General features: G+C 37.7%; 1 protein-coding gene across 1 annotated transcript in view; it reads left to right on the top strand.

The window, feature by feature from the left end:
• Nucleotides 1-15,985, top strand: part of VAPA (VAMP associated protein A) — a 33,274-nt gene extending 17,289 nt beyond the window's left edge. Inside the window, exons 2-6 of the mRNA XM_075494360.1 lie at nucleotides 2,204-2,356; nucleotides 10,007-10,110; nucleotides 12,099-12,179; nucleotides 14,042-14,218; nucleotides 15,191-15,985. Coding sequence (XP_075350475.1) covers nucleotides 2,204-2,356; nucleotides 10,007-10,110; nucleotides 12,099-12,179; nucleotides 14,042-14,218; nucleotides 15,191-15,349 — 674 coding nt within the window. The 3' untranslated portion in view covers nucleotides 15,350-15,985. The remainder of the gene's footprint in view (nucleotides 1-2,203; nucleotides 2,357-10,006; nucleotides 10,111-12,098; nucleotides 12,180-14,041; nucleotides 14,219-15,190) is intronic.
• The last annotated feature ends 2,787 nt before the right edge of the window (nucleotides 15,986-18,772 follow it).

Here is an 18,772-nt window from a genome sequence, read left to right as displayed (position 1 = left end):
ATAATTTTAAGAGTATTTTGAATCCTATCTCATCATTATGCACTTTGAGAAGGCAGGCATGAGGGGACCTTTCATGTCTCAAAAGAAACAGAACATCTTTTTTTTTAAGTTCAAGAAACAGTTTATCATCAGTTTATAAATTCACTGCTTCTTTGTCTTGAAATAAACTATTTTTGAATAGTATAGGTCCTTTTCTTGATGACTGTGCCTTTTAAAATGAGCCTCTGAACTGAGCCTTTTTTTCCTTTGAGCAGAATTTCCTTAGTCATAGTAGTTGAGAAGATTTGAGAAGCACAGCTTTTTCAGGCTATCTAGAGTTGCAATTAAAAAAAAAAAAAGGAACCCACACCTTTGAAAGCCAGATTCAAGGTGCTGTATGCTGCTGGGCACTGCAAAGGCAATGCCTAGGTGACTATTAGTAAAACTCCCAGAATAACTTCCTCAAAAATGTTTGTGTAGCTCGAAAAAAATAAATGTTTGGTCATTTCTGAGTGTATCAGCAGTCTTAGATTTAGAGGAGTATTCAGCTGCTGGATTTTAGTTCAGCTTGTGGTATGGGTGATGTGAGTTATTTTTATCACACTCTATAAGTAAATGCAACTGGATCCTGCAAGAACCATCAAGAGGCAAGCGGCAGGAAACTTTGAAGTAGTTTTGTTAATCTTCCTCTTGGGGGCTGTGTCAAATTTTCTTGGATTGAGAGGGTGACTGTTTCGTCCACCGTATAAAGCCAGATTAGAAATGAAGTTTCAGACAAGTAATACCAGTTTCTATTTTCTCAAAAGAGTCTTGTCGAATGTAAACCTAGCTCATGTATCTTAATCTACATCTCGATATTGTGGTTCTCAGTAATTCCCATTTTAGTCCTTTATTGGTTTGTATCTTGGTGTGTTGTGTCAAGACTCTGTTTAGTACTCTCTCAAAATCAAGGATTTGGAATGAGAGTGAGTTATAGAAACAAAGACATCGGTCAGATAGTGAGCCCTCTAGTGTAGTAACATGTTTGAGAGTGGCCAGTACCATTTCCTTCAGGGTAGTCCAGACACCTCTGTGGAATAAGGTGTTCAGAAAAGAATTCACTTGTTTTGTCTCATGCCATTAGTGGTTTTGTTGTACTGATGTTGTTCACATCATGTATATTTTTCATCCAATTTAATCTAAAGTTTGTTTTCTTTGTGGTTTTTTTAATGGAAAAGTAGTTGTCATGTTTTCAATGCTGATGGAAATTATCTTGTAGTAATTTAATGTGTAATTTTTAAAGAATGATAAAGGTTCTTACAAGTTAATGCACACATGAAATATTGAATAAATTTCATGTTCATATGAAGTTCCATTTTCTAAGTTACATTCTTTTAGTGCCCGTGCAGTCTTGCTTTCAGATAACACAAGCATAAGGGAGATTAACACAGCTCAGAACACTGTGAACCTTACTTGCTTTTTGTGCTGTTACTGTATGGCATCACATGGAGGTGATCTCTGTTGGAAGACGTGCTTTTGCAGCTTGACATTGAAATTATGCCTCTTGTCCAATCCGGTCTTAGGGGCAACTCCTGTCCTGATGGTTTAATGTAAACACAGCTTAGAGAATACACTGTGTTGAATACATAAACATGGCAACTACAACTTCTTTTCTGTGGATCAGTTGGAGTATATGCATAAACAGAGTATCATCTCTCTTGCCTGTTTTGAGTTTAAAAGATGAGGTTGACGTCTGTTTCTGTCAAGTCTATAGGAGCTCAGAAGTGCAACAGAAGTTGAAATCTCAAGAGTGGTTAGTATGTTTCAGTATCACAGTGTTTTCTTTCTTTAAACATTTGAAAGAGTTCCAAAGTATGTGTTGCTTCTATTCCTAAAGAAAAATCCAGCAAAATTTACTTTTGCATATGACCATTACTGTCTAGGTATTTAAAATGCTAAGAATGATTTGGTAAAATTAGCATATGTATATATGAACTTTTTGCGCCAACAGCTTGAGTCTGTTGTACTATTTAAGAGTTATTTGTTCATTGCTGTAATATATATTATTATAACTAAGGTGATAGAGCGTGCTTTGCATGTGACAGTATATGTGCTTAACAGATGTATGACTTAACCTGCTTTTAGAAGTTTGTTGCCATCAAGTTATATTTTAACAGTAATTTGTACTGTATAAACAGATTTCCAGAGATACATGCATATTTTAAAAAACCAACCCTTTTTTCAGGTCCCTTTACAGATGTAGTAACTACAAATCTTAAACTACGAAATCCATCAGATAGAAAAGTATGCTTCAAAGTGAAGACAACAGCGCCTCGTCGATACTGTGTGAGGCCGAACAGTGGAATTATTGACCCAGGATCGTCTGTAATTGTTTCAGGTAAAAACAAATATATGCAGTTGTAGGTTAGGTGTTTTTAGGTCATTCATGAAGTCCTCTAATGCTTGATCTCAGAGGCTGTTTGAAGTATGTCAGCTTTTAAAAAAGATTTTTTGAAAATAACTGTTTCCCTTCATTAGTGCAATGTCAACTTGATGTAGAGCTGCAATGATACATGAAAAATCCTCCGTGCAGAAATACTTGCCATTTGTCACATTTATCTGCAGCTGTCTGAAAGGAGGAAAAGAAAGTCGGCAATGGGCAGTGACATTAACAGTACCTTTGCTTCAGACTACTATATTCATGCTTATATCTTGAAGTAGGGCATTGCTTGGCTGCTCTGATGTGTTTAAAGTTTAACATTTGACAGTTCATTGCATTTAAAAAAAATAATAATTCATTCACAATTGTAGACTACTTGTTTTGACCATAGCATTGGTCCCTGAACTATATTGTTTCATAATTCTTCCATTTATCACAGTAGTATATGTTAAGTGGCAATCATTAAATTGCTTTTAAAAAATTATATTTTCTGTTATTTTAGGTAGGTGGAGCAGTTTGTAGCCCTTAAATTTGAAAAATCTAGTATGTTTCACTATAGAGATACTCTTTTCTTACTCTGTTTTTGTTTTTTTTGGGCGAGAGGATTAAAAAAAGAATCGTTACTTTTCAGCAGAGTGTGAGCCCTGAAGCCAGACAATTTTTTTTTTTAATGAAACTCTATGTAGGTTTGGCGTACATACTTCATTCTGACAATCTGCAGAATTTTGATAGCTGGATGTATAATGGTCTAATCCTATACTGGACTGTACAATGTCAAAAAGACCACGTGTTAGTAATCGTGGGAGTAGACATTCTCAAGAAAATGGGAAAAGACTAGGTATCAGCCTTCTGATTTGGTGAATTATTTTCATAGGTCATTCTCCCAATCATTTTGAGGTAGGAATCTCCAGAATAAAGAGGATTCTCAAACCAGTGACTGTAACAGGTGAGAAACTCTTTATTTCCCTGGACCTACCATAAAGGTTGTAGGGATCACCGGCAATACAGGTGTGAGCTCCTAGATCTCCTAAGTCTAGAAAGCTGATTTTTGCAGAACCCCTGGAGAGCTGTAGCAAACCAATAATAAGGAGGGGGGTCAGCAGAACTGCTACCTTGCACTTCTGGGGGGCAGACTGTGGCCTGTTTAGGAGACTGGTTGACAGAGTCCCTTGGGAGGCAGTCCTGAAGGGCAAAGGAGTCCAGGTAGGCTGGACATTCTTCAAGAAGGAAATCTTAAAGGCACAGGAGCAGGCCGTCCCCATGTGCCGAAAGACAAGCCAGCAGGGAAGAAGACCAGCCTGTTTGAACAGAGAGCTTTGGCTGGAACTCAGGAAAAAAAGGAGAGTTTATGATCTTTGGAAGAAGGGGCAGGCAACTCAGGAGAACCACAAGGATGTCGTGAGGTTATGCAGGGAGAAAATCAGAAGCACCAAAGCCCAACTAGAACTTAATCTGGCTACTGCCATAAAAGGCAATTAAAAATGTTTCTATAAATACGTTAGCAACAAAAGGAGGGCTAGGGAGAATCTCCATCCTTTATTGGATATGGGGGGAAACATAGTGATAAGGATGAGGAAAAGGCTGAGGTACTTAATGCCTTCTTTTCCTCAGTCTTTACTAGTAAGACCAGGTACTCAGTAAGACCAGAACACTCAGTTTACTAGTGTTCCCCAGGTACTCAGCCCCCTGAGCTGGAAGACAGGGATGGGGAGCAGAATGAAGCCCCATAATCCAAGGGGAAATGGTTAGCAACCTGCTACACCACTTAGGCACACACAGGTCTATGGGGCTGGATGGGATCCACCCAAGGGTACTGAGGGAGCTGGCGGAAGTGCTCACCAAGCTGCTTTCAATCCTTTATCAGCAGTCCTGGCTAAGCAGGGAGGTCCCAGTTGACTGGAGGTTAGCAAATATGACGCCCATCTACAAGAAGGGCCAGAAGGAGGATCTGGGGAACTACAGGCCTGTCAGTCTGACCTTGGTGCCGGGGCAGGTTACAGAGCAGATCATCTTGAGTGCCATCACATGGCACATACAGGACAACCAGGTGATCAGGCTCAGTCAGCGTGGGTTTATGAAAGGCAGGTCCTGCTTGACTAACCTGATCTCCTTCTGTGACAAGGTGACCCGCTTAGTGGATGAGGGAAAGGCTGTGGATGTTGTCTACCTAGACTTTAGTAAAACCTTTGACACCATTTCCCACAGCATTCTCCTGGAGAAACTGGTTGCTCATGGCTTGGATTGGTGTACTCTTCTCTGGGGAAAAAAACTGGCTGGGTGGCCAGGCCCAAAGAGTGGTGGTGAATGGAGTTAAATCCACTTGGCAGCCGGTCACAAGTGGCATTCCCCAGGGCTCAGTATCGGGGCCAGTTCTGTTTAGTATCTTTATCAATGATCTGGATGAGGGGATCGAGTGCACCCTCAGTAAGTTTGCGGATGACACCAAGTTGGGCGGGAGCATTGATCTGCTTGAGGGTAGGAAGGCTCTGCAGAGGGATCTGGACAGGCTGGATTGATAGGCTGAGGCCGATTGCATGAGGTTCAACAAGGCTGTGTCAGGTCCTGCGGTAGGGTCACAACAACCCCATGCAATGCTACAGGCTTTGAGAACAGGGTCTGGAAAGCTGCCTGGTGGAAAAGGACCTGGGGGCGTTGGTCGATAGGCAACTGAATATGAGCCAGCGGTGTGCCCAAGTGGCCAAGAAGGCCAATGACATCCTAGCTTGTATCAGAAATAGTGTGGCCAGCAGGACTAGGAAAGTGATTGTGCCCCTGTACTCGGCACTGGTGAGGCTGCACCTCGAATACGGTGTTCAGTTTTGGGCTCCTCACTACAAGAAGGACATTGAGGTGCTGGAGCGTGTCCAAAGAAGGGCAACGAAGCTGGTGAGGGGTCTAGAGCACAAGTCTTCTGAGGAGCGGCTGAGGGAACTGGGGTTGTTTAGCCTGGAGAAAAGGAGGCTCAGGGGAGCCCTGAAACTACCTGAAAGGAGGTTGTAGGGAGGTGGGTGTTGGTCTCTTCTCCCAAGGAACAAGCCATAGGACAGGAGGAAATGGCCTCAAGTTGCACCAGGGGAGGTTTAGATTGGATATTAGGAAAAATTTCTTCACTGAAAGGGTTGTCAAGTGTTGGAACAGGCTGCCCAGGGAAATGGTTGAGTCACCATCCCTGGAGGTATTTAAAAGACATGTAGATGTGGTGCTTAGGGACATGTTGTAGTGGTGGACTTGGCAGTGCTAGGTTAACGGTTGGACTTGATGATCTTAAAGGTCTTTTCCAACCTAAATGATTCTATGATTCTATAATATGGTCTGTAGAATGTGACCCTTTAAAACTTCAGTATTGCTTACCATGGACAGTCCAGCATCTTGTGGATGAAAGATCATTCTGCTGAGAATTGGTTCAAGATTCAAGTAGTCAAAAGCCTACTTTATTTCCGTCTTCAACTTTGACTTACGGCCATTTCGTCTTAACTGTGTGTTTGATCTGGTACCAGGGATCTTTCCTGTGGGTAGTCATACATCATGATCAAGATACTGCTGGACTTTCTCTTCAGGGAATTGAATAGATTGAAGTATTCCGTTTGCCTATTGTAAAGTGTGTTTTCATAATTACAAATAATCCTTTTAACGCTTTGAATATTTCAGTTTTTTAAATAAGGCAGTACTGGAGCTGTATACAATATTTCAGCTTCAGGTTCACCAATAAAGGGAAACAGTATCATACTGCTTGACTCTTCAGTTTGCATAGCAGGAAATCTTTGATATCCCTTTTTCTCATGCAGTTATTCAGCTACAGTGACCCCAAGATGCTTTCATGTATAGTTGTTTAGTTATAGTGACTCCACAGTGCTTTTCAGAATGAAGTTCCCCTCCCCAAAGTGTCAGCTTCATCTTTTTGTTTTTAAGCATATTATTTCTTTTGGGTCACTTAGTAAGCCAAGTGCGCAGATAATTTTTCTAGTGACCCACTTTGTTATCTCATCAGTCTCTCAACTGAATATTTTCAGTGCTGACTCATCTTTCATGTAGTTAAAAATAGATTTCTCTCACGTTGTTGTGCAGAGAGAAATCACTATAGGATACCATGGGCTGAAACTGTGTTCAAAACTAAATGTTGAGATAGTGTTAGCTGTCTTCAGACTGTATAGTGCATCATGCTGATTCAGAGTCAAGACAGTTTTTAAATTTGTTGGTGGGAGATGTGATTTAACAGTCATTTTAAGGAAGACCCTGGGCATTTTGTTTATCATCCAGTTGTGAATCACTAGGTAACCTTCTTCAGCCATGTTTATACATTTTTTCCAAAAATACTAATTTGGTAAGACCTGTTTTTCTTTACCTTGATGCCCTAAATTAACTATTTATTATTGTGTCATGTATTGCTTATTGTTAACTTGTTAACAACAACTGCTTGTTGATTTTTCTTTTTAGAATATAGCATGTTACTCTTCTTCCTTCACAACTTGTTACTGTTACTGGTAACTGCTCTTTCTTCTGGTTTTCAGACCCCTTTAAGATTTATTTTGTGGAGATAAAGCCCTCCTGTGTAGAAAACCTAAGCCTATTAACAAGAGGCTTGCTTTCATAACTATTTGTTGCAATTCCCCTAGAAGTGATCTTTGGACTACTCAGGGATTCCAAGAACATGTTGAAAACTGTGCCTTTGTATATTCATGAGGTTTTCCATGATTACTTAAAACTGTGAAGAGCTTGAAGAGCTCTTTGAATTTGTGGATTGTCTTTTTCTGCTGCTTTTCAATTCAGTCAGATTTTCAGCTGTTACCGAGTGGTCAAAGAACATAAAGTTATTTAACTAGTTATCTGAGGATTCTGCCAGCATGTGAAGAAGTTCTCTGATGATGGAAAGCTGGCTTTGCTATCTTTCAAGTTATTCCATCTGTTCCCTTGGCTTTAGGAAACTGAATACTGCATGCTATTCAGTAGTCTGTTGATGGAACAATTCTTAGAGGTAAATTGCTATAGCATCCATACCTGGAAGAAGCATTTAGTTTGATCAGTTATGTTTTGAACCACAGTGAGACTAATGATTAAGGGAAGCTGACTTTTAAACCTTTCCAAACAGAATTGCTTGAAAGCATGTCAAATACTGCAGTTCCTTTATGTGCTTTATTTATGAAATATATCTGATTCAGATTATTCACTTATCCTTTAATTATGCTGTATGTAACATTTAAGGCAAAAAAAAAAAAAAAAGAGATAACCATCCTGTAGCAAACACCTGCAACTTGTAACTAGTATTTAAGGGCTAAAGGTAGGTGGCAGTGTAATTAAATTTAGAAGTAACTTTTTTTCATAGGTATTAGTGACTTTGGAAAGGCCAAGTTAGTAATTTTGATACTGTACTTAAATATATATTTAAAATACTAATATTTATTTTGTATTTATATATATGTATTTTATAATTATACAGTATATAAATTATACACACACACTAGTATTTTATAAACTAATGCAGTTCAATCCTACCATGAAGAATTTACTCTCTGTGTGAAGGGATGCATGTTGAACTATATATCTAACGAAGATTCAGAATTGTGGAAAATGTAATTGAATTGTTGAAAACCGTAGCAGTATCAAAGTCTACAGACTGAATTGGTTTAGAATATATGGAAAGGTTGTTCAGAGCATACAATGTGTTTTTCTAGCTAAATCAGTATTTCTGCTGTAGCTTTTTCATTGCTGTAAAATAGGTAAATATACAGATACCTGTTGATAGGACTCCATAAGTGTAATTCTTGGGAGTTTTTTAAAATCTTTATCTGAAACTACTTCAGCTCTCTTTTAATTTTGTATAAAGATATACTGAACAGGAATTCCCATTCTGTGGAAGACAAGTGTATGTACACTGTCAAATAATTTATTTCTACAGCTCACTCATGAGTCCTCATCCTCTTGTAGAGCAAGTTGCAGGTGTACCCACATACACATATTTAAATATAATTTGTGTGGTCCTGTACTCCCATCTGGAGTAAGGCAACTAATTGTCTCTGAAAGGAGACGAGGGGGCTAACATGATAGTTTGTTTCAGGGTCCGCTCCAGGCAGACAGTATGGTTGGAGGTAGACTCTGCTGGTTGTGTATCTATCCCTCTGCTTCAGTAGTCCCCCAACACTACCATAACAAACCTTGTATATTCAGGTATTTCTGCAGACCCTTATATTATACCCCTGGATATGCAACTATATCCTGTAAAAGTTCTAATCTCCTGGTCTGTATTCTAGACATTATGTTATTTCAGTCCCTTTGAACTAAAGAAACCACACACAAAATAGTGATGCCAGGGTGATCTGTACAACTGCTATGTGGTATAAAAACATACAGTCTGCTTGTGGATGGCCTTGTACAACTTGGGTGGATGAAGGTACTGTGCTTCTGTAATTAAAGCTTTCATTTAAAAGTATTGTAGTGCTGTAGAAATAATGGAGGCTATAAATACTGTCAGTGATGTAATTTTTTTCACTGAGCTTGTGCACGCTTCAAAATAATAACTTGAGAAACATGAGTTTCTGTTCTTGACCAACAGAGTTTTCAACTTTGGAAAGCTGAAAGTACAGTAAAAAGGCTGTCATTCAGAAAGTGTGAACCGCCTGCATACTCTGCCTCTGGTACTTGTACAAACCATGTTGTGTCAGAAACAACTGATTTAATCCAGAAGGTTTTTTTTTTTTTAAATCTGCATTACAGTGTGTTGAAAGCTGAAAATGCAGTGAGAAAATACGTAAGATAAAATGCAGGTATTATGAGTTTTATTTTAATGTTTCACTTAAAGCTGCCTTTACAGGGAATTTGATTTTGAATCCCATCCCTCTTTCTTCGCTGGTAAAATGTGGTGGAGGCCCAAAACCTGCCACAGAATTACAGTGTGTACCTGGATTTTGGAGTACTTTTGGACAAATGTTAACTGTTAGACTGGAGTTATGTTTAAGAATGTTAAAACCTGAGTAAAATCTGTTGTGTAGTTATTACATAACTAATCACTGTAAATTTATTTTTAAAGAGCTCAATTTGAAAGGGTTTTAAAGATGTATTATTAGAGCCCCAGGCAGATTTACCTCCTATAATAACTGTAGTTTGAATGAAGTATTTTAGTAGTTTTGCTCCCAGCTTAGATTAATATACCTTTAGAAGTCAGTTGAACTTGCCCCAGTGCTTGGTGGTCTACCTAATGTAGGATCTCTCTCTTTTTTTTCCTGAGTAACTATCGTAATGTATGCTACAATTCTTTAACTTTGCATTCACTTAATCATAAAATGTATTTATTCCAAAGGAAATTCCTGTGGGGTTTGCTTGGGGTTTTTTTGTCTGTCTTACAGGATCTGTTTGTTCATATTTGTATATGAAATGCCTTTTAGCTATAGTAATTGAGAAATAATCATGTCAGATACACCAGACTCTGAAAAACTTCAAGATCTTTCCTCTCAGTACCTGTTGCTACAGTGTAGATCTGCTCTATTTTCAACACCGCCTTTGCCTTTTAACTTTCAGTGTCTGTTCAGTGAGAAGCAAATCTAAAGTGGATAGCATGCTTGTTACAGTGATTAGCTGAAGAATCACAGTTTTATGCTTTTTTTTTCTTTTGAACAGTAATGCTGCAGCCTTTTGACTATGACCCAAATGAGAAGAGTAAACACAAGTTTATGGTACAAACAACCTATGCACCACCAAATATTTCAGATATGGAGGCAGTGGTAAGTAAAAATGGGGTTAAATGACTGTTGTGGGGTTTTGTTTTTTTTTTTCCCTTAAAAATTTCAGGCTTAAGTGTAAATGAATCATGTTTTTGCAATTTTTTTGGAGAAGAATTGGTTTTTCTCTGAACAAGTATGACTTCCATATGTGATTCAGGGTTTTTAATACTGCATACAAGCTCAGTTCTTAGAACTTGCCTAGTGAACTGGTTGAATGGAAATAGTAGTGAATCTAAGGTAAGGTCAGTTCAGTGTTAAAATATGGGCATGTTGTACCTTATATGCACCTAATCTGAAGGGGATAAACAGATTGTATTTGAAGGAATCAAGAGTATATTTAAACAACAAGCCTGAAGCTGTATGAAATGGGCGCATTTGGTCTGAAAAGTGTTTAAGTGAAATGTTGAATGGGATTATAATGAATTGAAACATTTGGAAGACTAAGATATGTTTCTCTACAAGATACCAAGTGGCTAAACACAGCACAAATGATAGATTTATTTTCTGTTTTAATAGAACATGTAGATTCAGTTCTTAGGCAGGATTGGTCTGATGAAAGATCCAGAAAGAAGGTATTTAGGTTTGTGCTTGTTAGTTCAGAAGTAAGGACACCTGTTTCTGATGTTACAAGCTGGCAGCAATGGAAGGAAGACAGGCTTCTGTCTCTAGAGGCTGTTTTAAGGAATGCCTGAGTTTACACAGGTATGTTCAATGTTCACTCAAGGCAGAGGAGGAGAGGGGAAACAAAGGATAAAGATGAGGTTTTATAAATCACTGAAATCCACTTGACATCTGCAGGTTTAGGCTCTGTCCCCTTATATGAAGGCAAACACTGCTGTGGCATCACTCTTCACTGGAAACAGTGGAAAACCTTTCAGATTTTGTTAAGCTTTTGAGACATGTAACTAGAAAATGAGCATCTCTCTTCCTTGTTGGTCTGGTTTACTTTTTCTTAATATGCTCTGATAGCTCTTGGTTATGTGTGGTAAGTGAAGCGTAACTATTTGGTGAGGTTATAAAAATCCACTTTAGAAGTACCTTTCAAATAACTGCTTTCTCAGTGTGTTGAAGTATAGAATACTGAGAAACAGATCTTGCAGAAAATCGTTAATTGTAGTCACAAGTTACTGTACAACTAATGCCACTGAACCACCCCCCCCCCAAAAAAAAAAAAAAAAAGTAAGTATGTTATGAAAAGCCTGCATATTGTAGTCTGTTAAGACCTGCAATTCTAAGGTAACTTCAGAGTTACCTTAGTTATTGTTGGAAAAATTGCCGCAGACTTCAGATCAGTCTCTGAGCCTAAAGATTTAAGGCAACTACATGAAGTGTATGCTTTGAAAGTTAGTTGTCAGTTGAGCAGAGAGATTCCAGCATATTTCACAATTATTTAAATATATTGATAACCATTAGGATTTAAAATGTTTTTTATAAACAGCTTTGAAAAATTCTCTAGGTCCAGATTGTAATGTATTATGCAGTAAAAGGAGGAAGTGGTTAAAAATCTAAAATATGAAGAACTGAAGAAATTTACTCTGGAACTAAATATAGAGTCAGTAAAAGGTGTCCTTCAATCTTGTTTAAAATTGGTGCTTCCAAGATGGGGACACAAGAAGTACATTTACCAGGAAGTGATAGGGCTAGAACCTTGTTCTTAAACCGACTCAGATGGTACTTGTTCCTCATTGTGTGTTAACGGAACTGCTGTATTGTCCCCTCGCTATCCCCTACAAACCTCTGGATCCATCCTTGCATTCAATTTACTAATTTCCATTTCCAGACTTAATTAACCATTTCTAGCTTTCATTGCTTCGCAGTAGTCAACATGAACAAAAAAATCATTGTTCAGAAGCAAGTCTGAAAATTGCAGCTAGGGTAAGGACAGTACCCAGCTATATAGGAGTCAAGTACTAAGAGCAAGCTTATGAACTGTTCAGATGTTTGCATGAGTCTAGCACATTAAGTAACTATATTAATTGTTGTCTTAGTGGAAAGAAGCAAAACCTGATGAGTTAATGGACTCCAAATTGAGATGTGTGTTTGAAATGCCCAACGAAAATGATAAACTGGTAAGTAAGAAAAGGGTAAGAAACTGTCATACGCTGACTGATGGGATCTCATGGAAATTTGTTTTGAAATTTTTTTAAACCGATTTGATTTGTTGATTAAATTGATTGTAGGATTTTGTACTAAATCAGACAGGAGGGGTGTTCAGTATATAACTTTTCAAGGATTCATAGAATCATAGAACAGCCCAGGTTGAAAGGGACCTTGAAATACCATCTGGTCCAACCTTTCATCAGAAAGGGAGCACCCTGTCCAACTACGTCTTAAAAACCTCCAGCAATGGAGACTAGTGCCAAAAATTATTATCCTTTCGTTATTTTTATTATTGATTTGCTTTAGCATTTTATTGCTGTCAGATTAAAAAAAAAAAAGAGAATCTTCAGTACTGCATACAGTGAAAAGTGAAGTGATATCTTCATAGTATTGACTGTACATAATATTTGTATTTTTCTCAGTAGCAGCGTAGGGTTGCAAACCCCTTCTTTAGCAGTTGATTTAGTCAATCGCTTAAACCTGGCAATGAGAAATCTGCCAAGTCCTGAGGGTAAGCCTCACCTGCCACCTCAGGATATGCCTGCACCAGGACACAAGTATTTCACTCCAGTCAGCAACAACTTTCTTCAGATGCCTACTAGTCATAGCCAGAAGATTGACACGAAGAAACCAGTCAGTGAGGTCAAACAGCAGAAGGAGGTTTGTTCCAGGAAGATAAGTCTTAGGTCTCTAGTGAAGTTTCAGTGCTACTAAAGGAATTCAGTTCAGCTAGCAAACCAATTAAAAAAGCAACAGATCCTGATCTGATTACTCATGATATAAATATGTTGGTCTTTTTAAATCTAGTTAGGAGTACCTCTGTGGAGTAGTGGGATCTGGCTCTTATGCTATCTATGGCTGCATTGCAAAAAATGTAAAATGCAAGTAGATGCTGTAGACCAAATAACTAATACTTGCATAGGAACTAAAGAAATTCTTGCATCTTTTTTTAGGGCCTTTGTTATTACATAGATGTGTTTACCTTTTAATAGGTTTTCTGTTGCATTTAGTACTTACCTTGGACTACTTTGGTTATGAAAGATGCAGTATGGTGGTGGTCTAAATGACATAGCTGTGTAGCCAAGCAAGTAGGAATACAGAAGCCTAAATCTGAATATGAGCTGTTTCTGAGCGTATTGCTATATGAATGCTATGTTTTTACAGATGGTAACCTGGGCTATACAGTTGAATCCATTGTATTATTAATGGCTACTGAAGATCATTGTCTATTTTGAGCAGAGCTGTGGGAACTAGATTTTTAATCTTATTTTTGGCTTTTTCACAGCTTTTTATGTGACTTTTCACTTGTATTCAAAATCAGTAATGTATATTTCGGCGATGCTGTGAGACTTCAAATTCTATGTTTGTGCAATACTTTATTTTCCTTCAGTAAGAGGTGCTATAAGCGCAAAATATTTGTGCCATACATATTTCATATTAGTTTGTAATGCACCCTGTTTTCTTTCTACTTTGTTTTGTTTCTAACTATTGCAGAGTTACTTTCTTCCCTTCCCCCCCCCCCCCCCCTCAAGTTAAAATGCTGTTTGGTGTATTTTATGCCGTCTTTTGGATGCCTGCTGGGTCAGTGTTAAACAGCTAAAGTATTAATCTTTGTCTCAGTAGCTTGTACCAAATGTAAACAGTGCAATCTTCTCTTGCTTTTTAATATTGGAGGTAATCAGAATTGAACTGATAACAGAAGTCTTTGTTCAGATTACTGTAAATATAAACTTTATTAAACTATATTAGTAGCTGGGTTGTTTCAATTTTAAGCTGTGGATGATTTTTCTTTAGGTAAGTAAAATTCTCAAGTCATTCTTAATATTTGTAGAATGATATAGATGCAAGCAAACCCGCCCCAGTACTGAATACATCTAAGCAGGATGGACCGATGCCAAAAGCACATAGCGTTTCACTTAACGATACTGAAACAAGGAAACTAGTGGAGGAGTGCAAAAGACTTCAAGCAGAGATTATGAAGCTGACGGATGAAAATCGGCTCCTGAGAGTAAGTTCTGCTTCCATGTTTATCTTGAAGTGGCTTCAGTCTTCTTGATTGAAAGGTCTGGTTTGTAATTAGGCCAAGAGAGGTGTATTCCAGAAAGTAGATACAATTGTTAGAATGTCAAGATTGATTTGTAATATGATTTTACTGTCCTGTATATACTGTATATTTTGAACTTCTCAGTGATTGACTTTGTGATTGTCATGGATGAGATACTGAAGCTACATAATTTTCTTCTTAAATGAAATGGTCCTATTTAAGGTAGTCTTAGTTACTTCAAGTCTAAATCAGAGACACCGAATTAGTAGCTTTTAATAAAAGTGCATTATTATTCACTAAGAATGAATAAATGAGATCCAAAGCGGTAACATTCTGTATCACAAATTGTTAGTGAATAAGAACAAATGTTTGGCCAGAGGAGGTAAGCAAACACTACTTTCCAGTACCTTTATGTAAAAGTGCCATTTCAGTAACCTGTAACTAGTCAATACATGACTCTGTGTGATTTTTCTATATATTTGCTTTTGGGTATCTGACAATTTCATTGGCCATGGTAGCCTTTTAAAGAACCATGAAATAATGATGTCTCCACACCTGTAATTCTGATGACATTGGAACATTTGGAGAAACACTACACAAAGGAGTTGTTTCTCCTTAACAATGAGGAATTACTGCTATTTAATTGACACATAGTAAGTAAAAGCAGGATTCTTCGTTGTGCCTAGCAAGAATTTCAGAATCTTTCTTAACCAGAGCATGGAGAGAGACTAGTGGACTACCTGTCCTTATTTGAAATATTATGGTTTGCTGTGCTCATATTTTGGATTTTGATGTGGTGTAATGTTGTGGGTTTTTTTTTTTTTTTAACTTTATTTAAATGTCCACCAGTAAATTTGGCCTTTGAGTTCAGTTTTAACAACTGTAAAGAAGATGCGTTCATAAATTTTTTTTCATCTGTGTTTTTTTCCCCCTCAGGATGAAGGCTTGAGGCTCAGAAAGGTAGCGCACTCGGATAAATCCGGATCACCCACAGCTTTGGCCCTCAGAGATAACGGCTCTAATTCTCTTCCTTCACTTCTTGTTGTAATTGCAGCCATTTTCATTGGATTCTTTCTAGGGAAGTTCATCTTGTAGAAAGAATGAGTGAGAGAAGCATGCAAAATGCAGCTTCCTTTTTTTTTTTTGAGTTTTTTTTTTTTTTTTTCCTCTTGGCCAGAAAAAGATTTGTTTACCTACCACTTCATTGGTAGTATGGCCCAAGCGGCCATTTTTGTGTACAGCATCATAACAGGCTTTGCCTTTAATGATCTTGCACGGTTAGAAAACACAATCTGAAAAGACAAACTGTTCGGCTACTGGACAAAATTGTACATTAAGTCATCAATAGCAGGTGTCAGTTGCACAGTCAGTCCTTTATGAAAATTCATAAATAAAGAATTGTTCTTTCTTTCTGTGGTTTTAATAAGATTCAAAAATTGTTCAGAGTCTTGTAAATGTTATTTTAATAATCCTTTAAAATTTTATCTGTTGCTGTTACCTCTTGAAAATGATTTATTAGATTGCTAATCCCACTCATTCAGGAATATGACAAGAGGTATTCTGGGGGAAATGGTGCCTCTTACTGTGTAAATTTTCTCCTTACCTTACTTTGCTAATATCATGGCAGAATTTCTTCCTTACCCCTTGTGAGGCATTGTTGAGAGTTCTTCATCTTTACAATCCTGTCCCATAATATTTAACATTGCAAAAGAAATAAAATTGTTAACAGATTTTTCTGCTGGGTAGCCTGTTTGTGTGTGTCGTACTTTTAGAAGGGATTCCTAACAAGTTCATTGTTCATGGTAATTTGTAACAAATGGCTATTTTGAAGTTTATTTGCTTAAGTCTCTGGCTTAGACTGTTGTAATTGAAGCTTGGGGGGGTGGGGGGGAAGGTTTCCATTCCATTTGTTTAAAAAAAATGAGCTGTTTTCTGGCTGCTTTCAGCTACAGAGAGGATGATTATCAAACTTGTTTTGGGACACAGTAATTTGGATATCCAGCAGGTACAAATACCAGACATGAATGTTTCCAATATATTAGCAATTTGCTTGGATTGTGCAGGAGTGTAATAATCAACCTTCTGTTCCATCTTTGGATCTTCTGGGTGTCTTCCAGGAGTCAACATTATTCTTTGATTTCATAAGGGTACTTAATTCACATATACTAACTTACTCGGTTTGTAATTCTGTTTTAGCAGATATTCAGAAATGCAATTTGAATGATTCAGACACCCATAGTGAATTCCATGATGCAGAAGAGTTGATATTTGCTGAGCAGCCTCAGTTGCTCACCTTTTGAAAATGAAAATCATTTTTATGCAACTCTTGGCAGATTTACCTGTGTTAATCATGTATAGCTGAGTTTTAAAGAATGTGTTTTTTGGGGGTCTGAAATGCTTCCCTGCACTTAATCTTATGTCTTGCCTCATCTCTGAATATGTCATAAAAACAAACAGTAGTATTGGAACAAAATATTATCTGTACTTCTGACTAAGCATAATCCAATACAGGGAATTACTTGTAAACTGAAAAATTGCGGAAGGGATATACTCCTGTAAGCAAAATTGTGTACGCTCTTGGACAGCTTGACTTGATGTGGTGCAGCTAAGTGTGTTAGACCTTGGTATATGCACACCTTATGTAGCTGAGAAAAATGTTCTGGAGAAGATGTACGTTATCTTGGTTGCCTTTGATTTCTAGTGCTTTTTTTTAAAAAAAGAAAACTATAATTACATCATGTTCTGTCATTGCTCTCTGTGATAAACTTTTTTATAAAATCTTGCATATGTGCAAGGAAGATGATGGAAGAAAATGCAAATACTGCTTATCTTTTCACTTCAGCATGCAAGCACAGATGTTTCCAATTACTTGTTCCAGTGTCTGCATTCAAGTCTCCTTCTATCCCAGTGACTGCAAAAACTATGTTAAGGTCTTGATTATTTTGGTTCCGCTGGTTCAGAATGGTGTAATTCTCCTGATTTTTTTTTTTTTTTTCTTGTCTAACAGAACATTGCCACATCAAACTTTCATAGCCTGTTCCAAACTGATTACGTGGAAAATTACGAAAGCAATAGTGTGCAGGATGTAGTTTGCTTCAGACAGAGCAGTCATTCCTGCATTGAAGCCGGGCAGGGTGGGGGGAATCCTCTGGAAGATCTTAAAATGTTTACAGCATAGTGTACGGAGGTTTTCAAGGGTAGCTAGCACTTTCAGGACTTGAGAGCAGAAAAAGGAGTCATTGCTCAATGCAGCTGACTTGGTTTTGATGTCTGGCAGCAGAAATAAGGTAAAAATAATGATAAAATCAGATTGAAATAACTTTTTCATAAATAACAAACTGGTGGTGGTAAAACTTGGTCATGGTTTAAGTAATGTCTTCAAAGTGAAAGTGTGCAGTGGTCTCGTAACCAGTGTACTTACTAATGGTATAAGGAGACTGTCTTGGTTTCCAGTAATCCCTTCATAGCTGTATATAAAATGTAATGCTAAAGCTATTTTGCTCTCAGGAGTCACTTTGGATGAGATCAACTGTATTCAGTGAATCATGTAATATGGATTAAATTGTTTGTCTTTGTTCCTGAAGTGGTTAGAACTTCTTGCTTTGTCTGCCTGCTTACTTGTGTATGTAAGCACGGGGAAATACAGTCCCTCCACTGCTCCTAGTGATATGATCAGACAACGATGCCCATAAAGTTGTGTGAGGCTAAATGTGTAACTTCAGTTGAATATGCATTGCAGGTTGCTCTTCTGATTTCTCAAAAGGGCAAGATGGAACAAGTATACAGTATCAAAGTAGTATTTTAAAGATTTTATGAATATAGCACTTTAAAAAAAGGGTAGTATGATGGTTCGGGGGGAAAAAGAAAGCCTAGTTAAATAGAAGAGATAGCTTCTGTAGTAATTCTGGGCACCAAATTTAAGCCACTTAAATGAACTTCATATATATATATATATTTTTTTTTAAGAAGAAGTTATTTGTATCAATGCACAAGTTATTTGTGCACTTCTACTCATTCTCTAAAAGCTGTTGACAAACACTATTGCCCAGGCTTGCATGTTTCTGCTGCTATGATTGAAGCCAATTTACATATAAGAAGCAACCAAACACTAGCTTGAAACTTCATTGTCCTCTTGGGAGGAGAGAGGGTGGAGGGAGGAGGTTGAAGGTGACATTTTGCTGAAGGGGAAAAGACAAAGTCAATAAGTAAAACTTATCTTTCAGGCCTTCTTCAAAGATATTAAAAGTTGAAGTGTTAATAAACCATTAAAAATGTAGTAGTGTCCTTTTTGTTTTGTAACCTTTCCCTGACTATGTACGTTCTGTAGACTGCACTAGTATCTAGCCCACCTTGCAGGCGGTGTAACTGCCCTGCTTCTGGGTGCTGCTAGTAAATAGCATGAAGCTGGCGTGGATGAAAATTCAGTGTTGGAGTGAAGAGCAGGTGCCTGAATCCAGGCAGCACTGAGGATGCTGATGGTTTGTCAGATTTATACTACTAGTTGTGACAAAGGGTTTT

This window comes from Mycteria americana, chromosome 2 (genome assembly GCF_035582795.1).
Source record: "Mycteria americana isolate JAX WOST 10 ecotype Jacksonville Zoo and Gardens chromosome 2, USCA_MyAme_1.0, whole genome shotgun sequence".
NCBI lineage: Eukaryota > Metazoa > Chordata > Aves > Ciconiiformes > Ciconiidae > Mycteria > Mycteria americana.
Note: the sequence above shows the minus strand (reverse complement) of the source record. Positions and strands in the feature narration are given on the sequence as shown.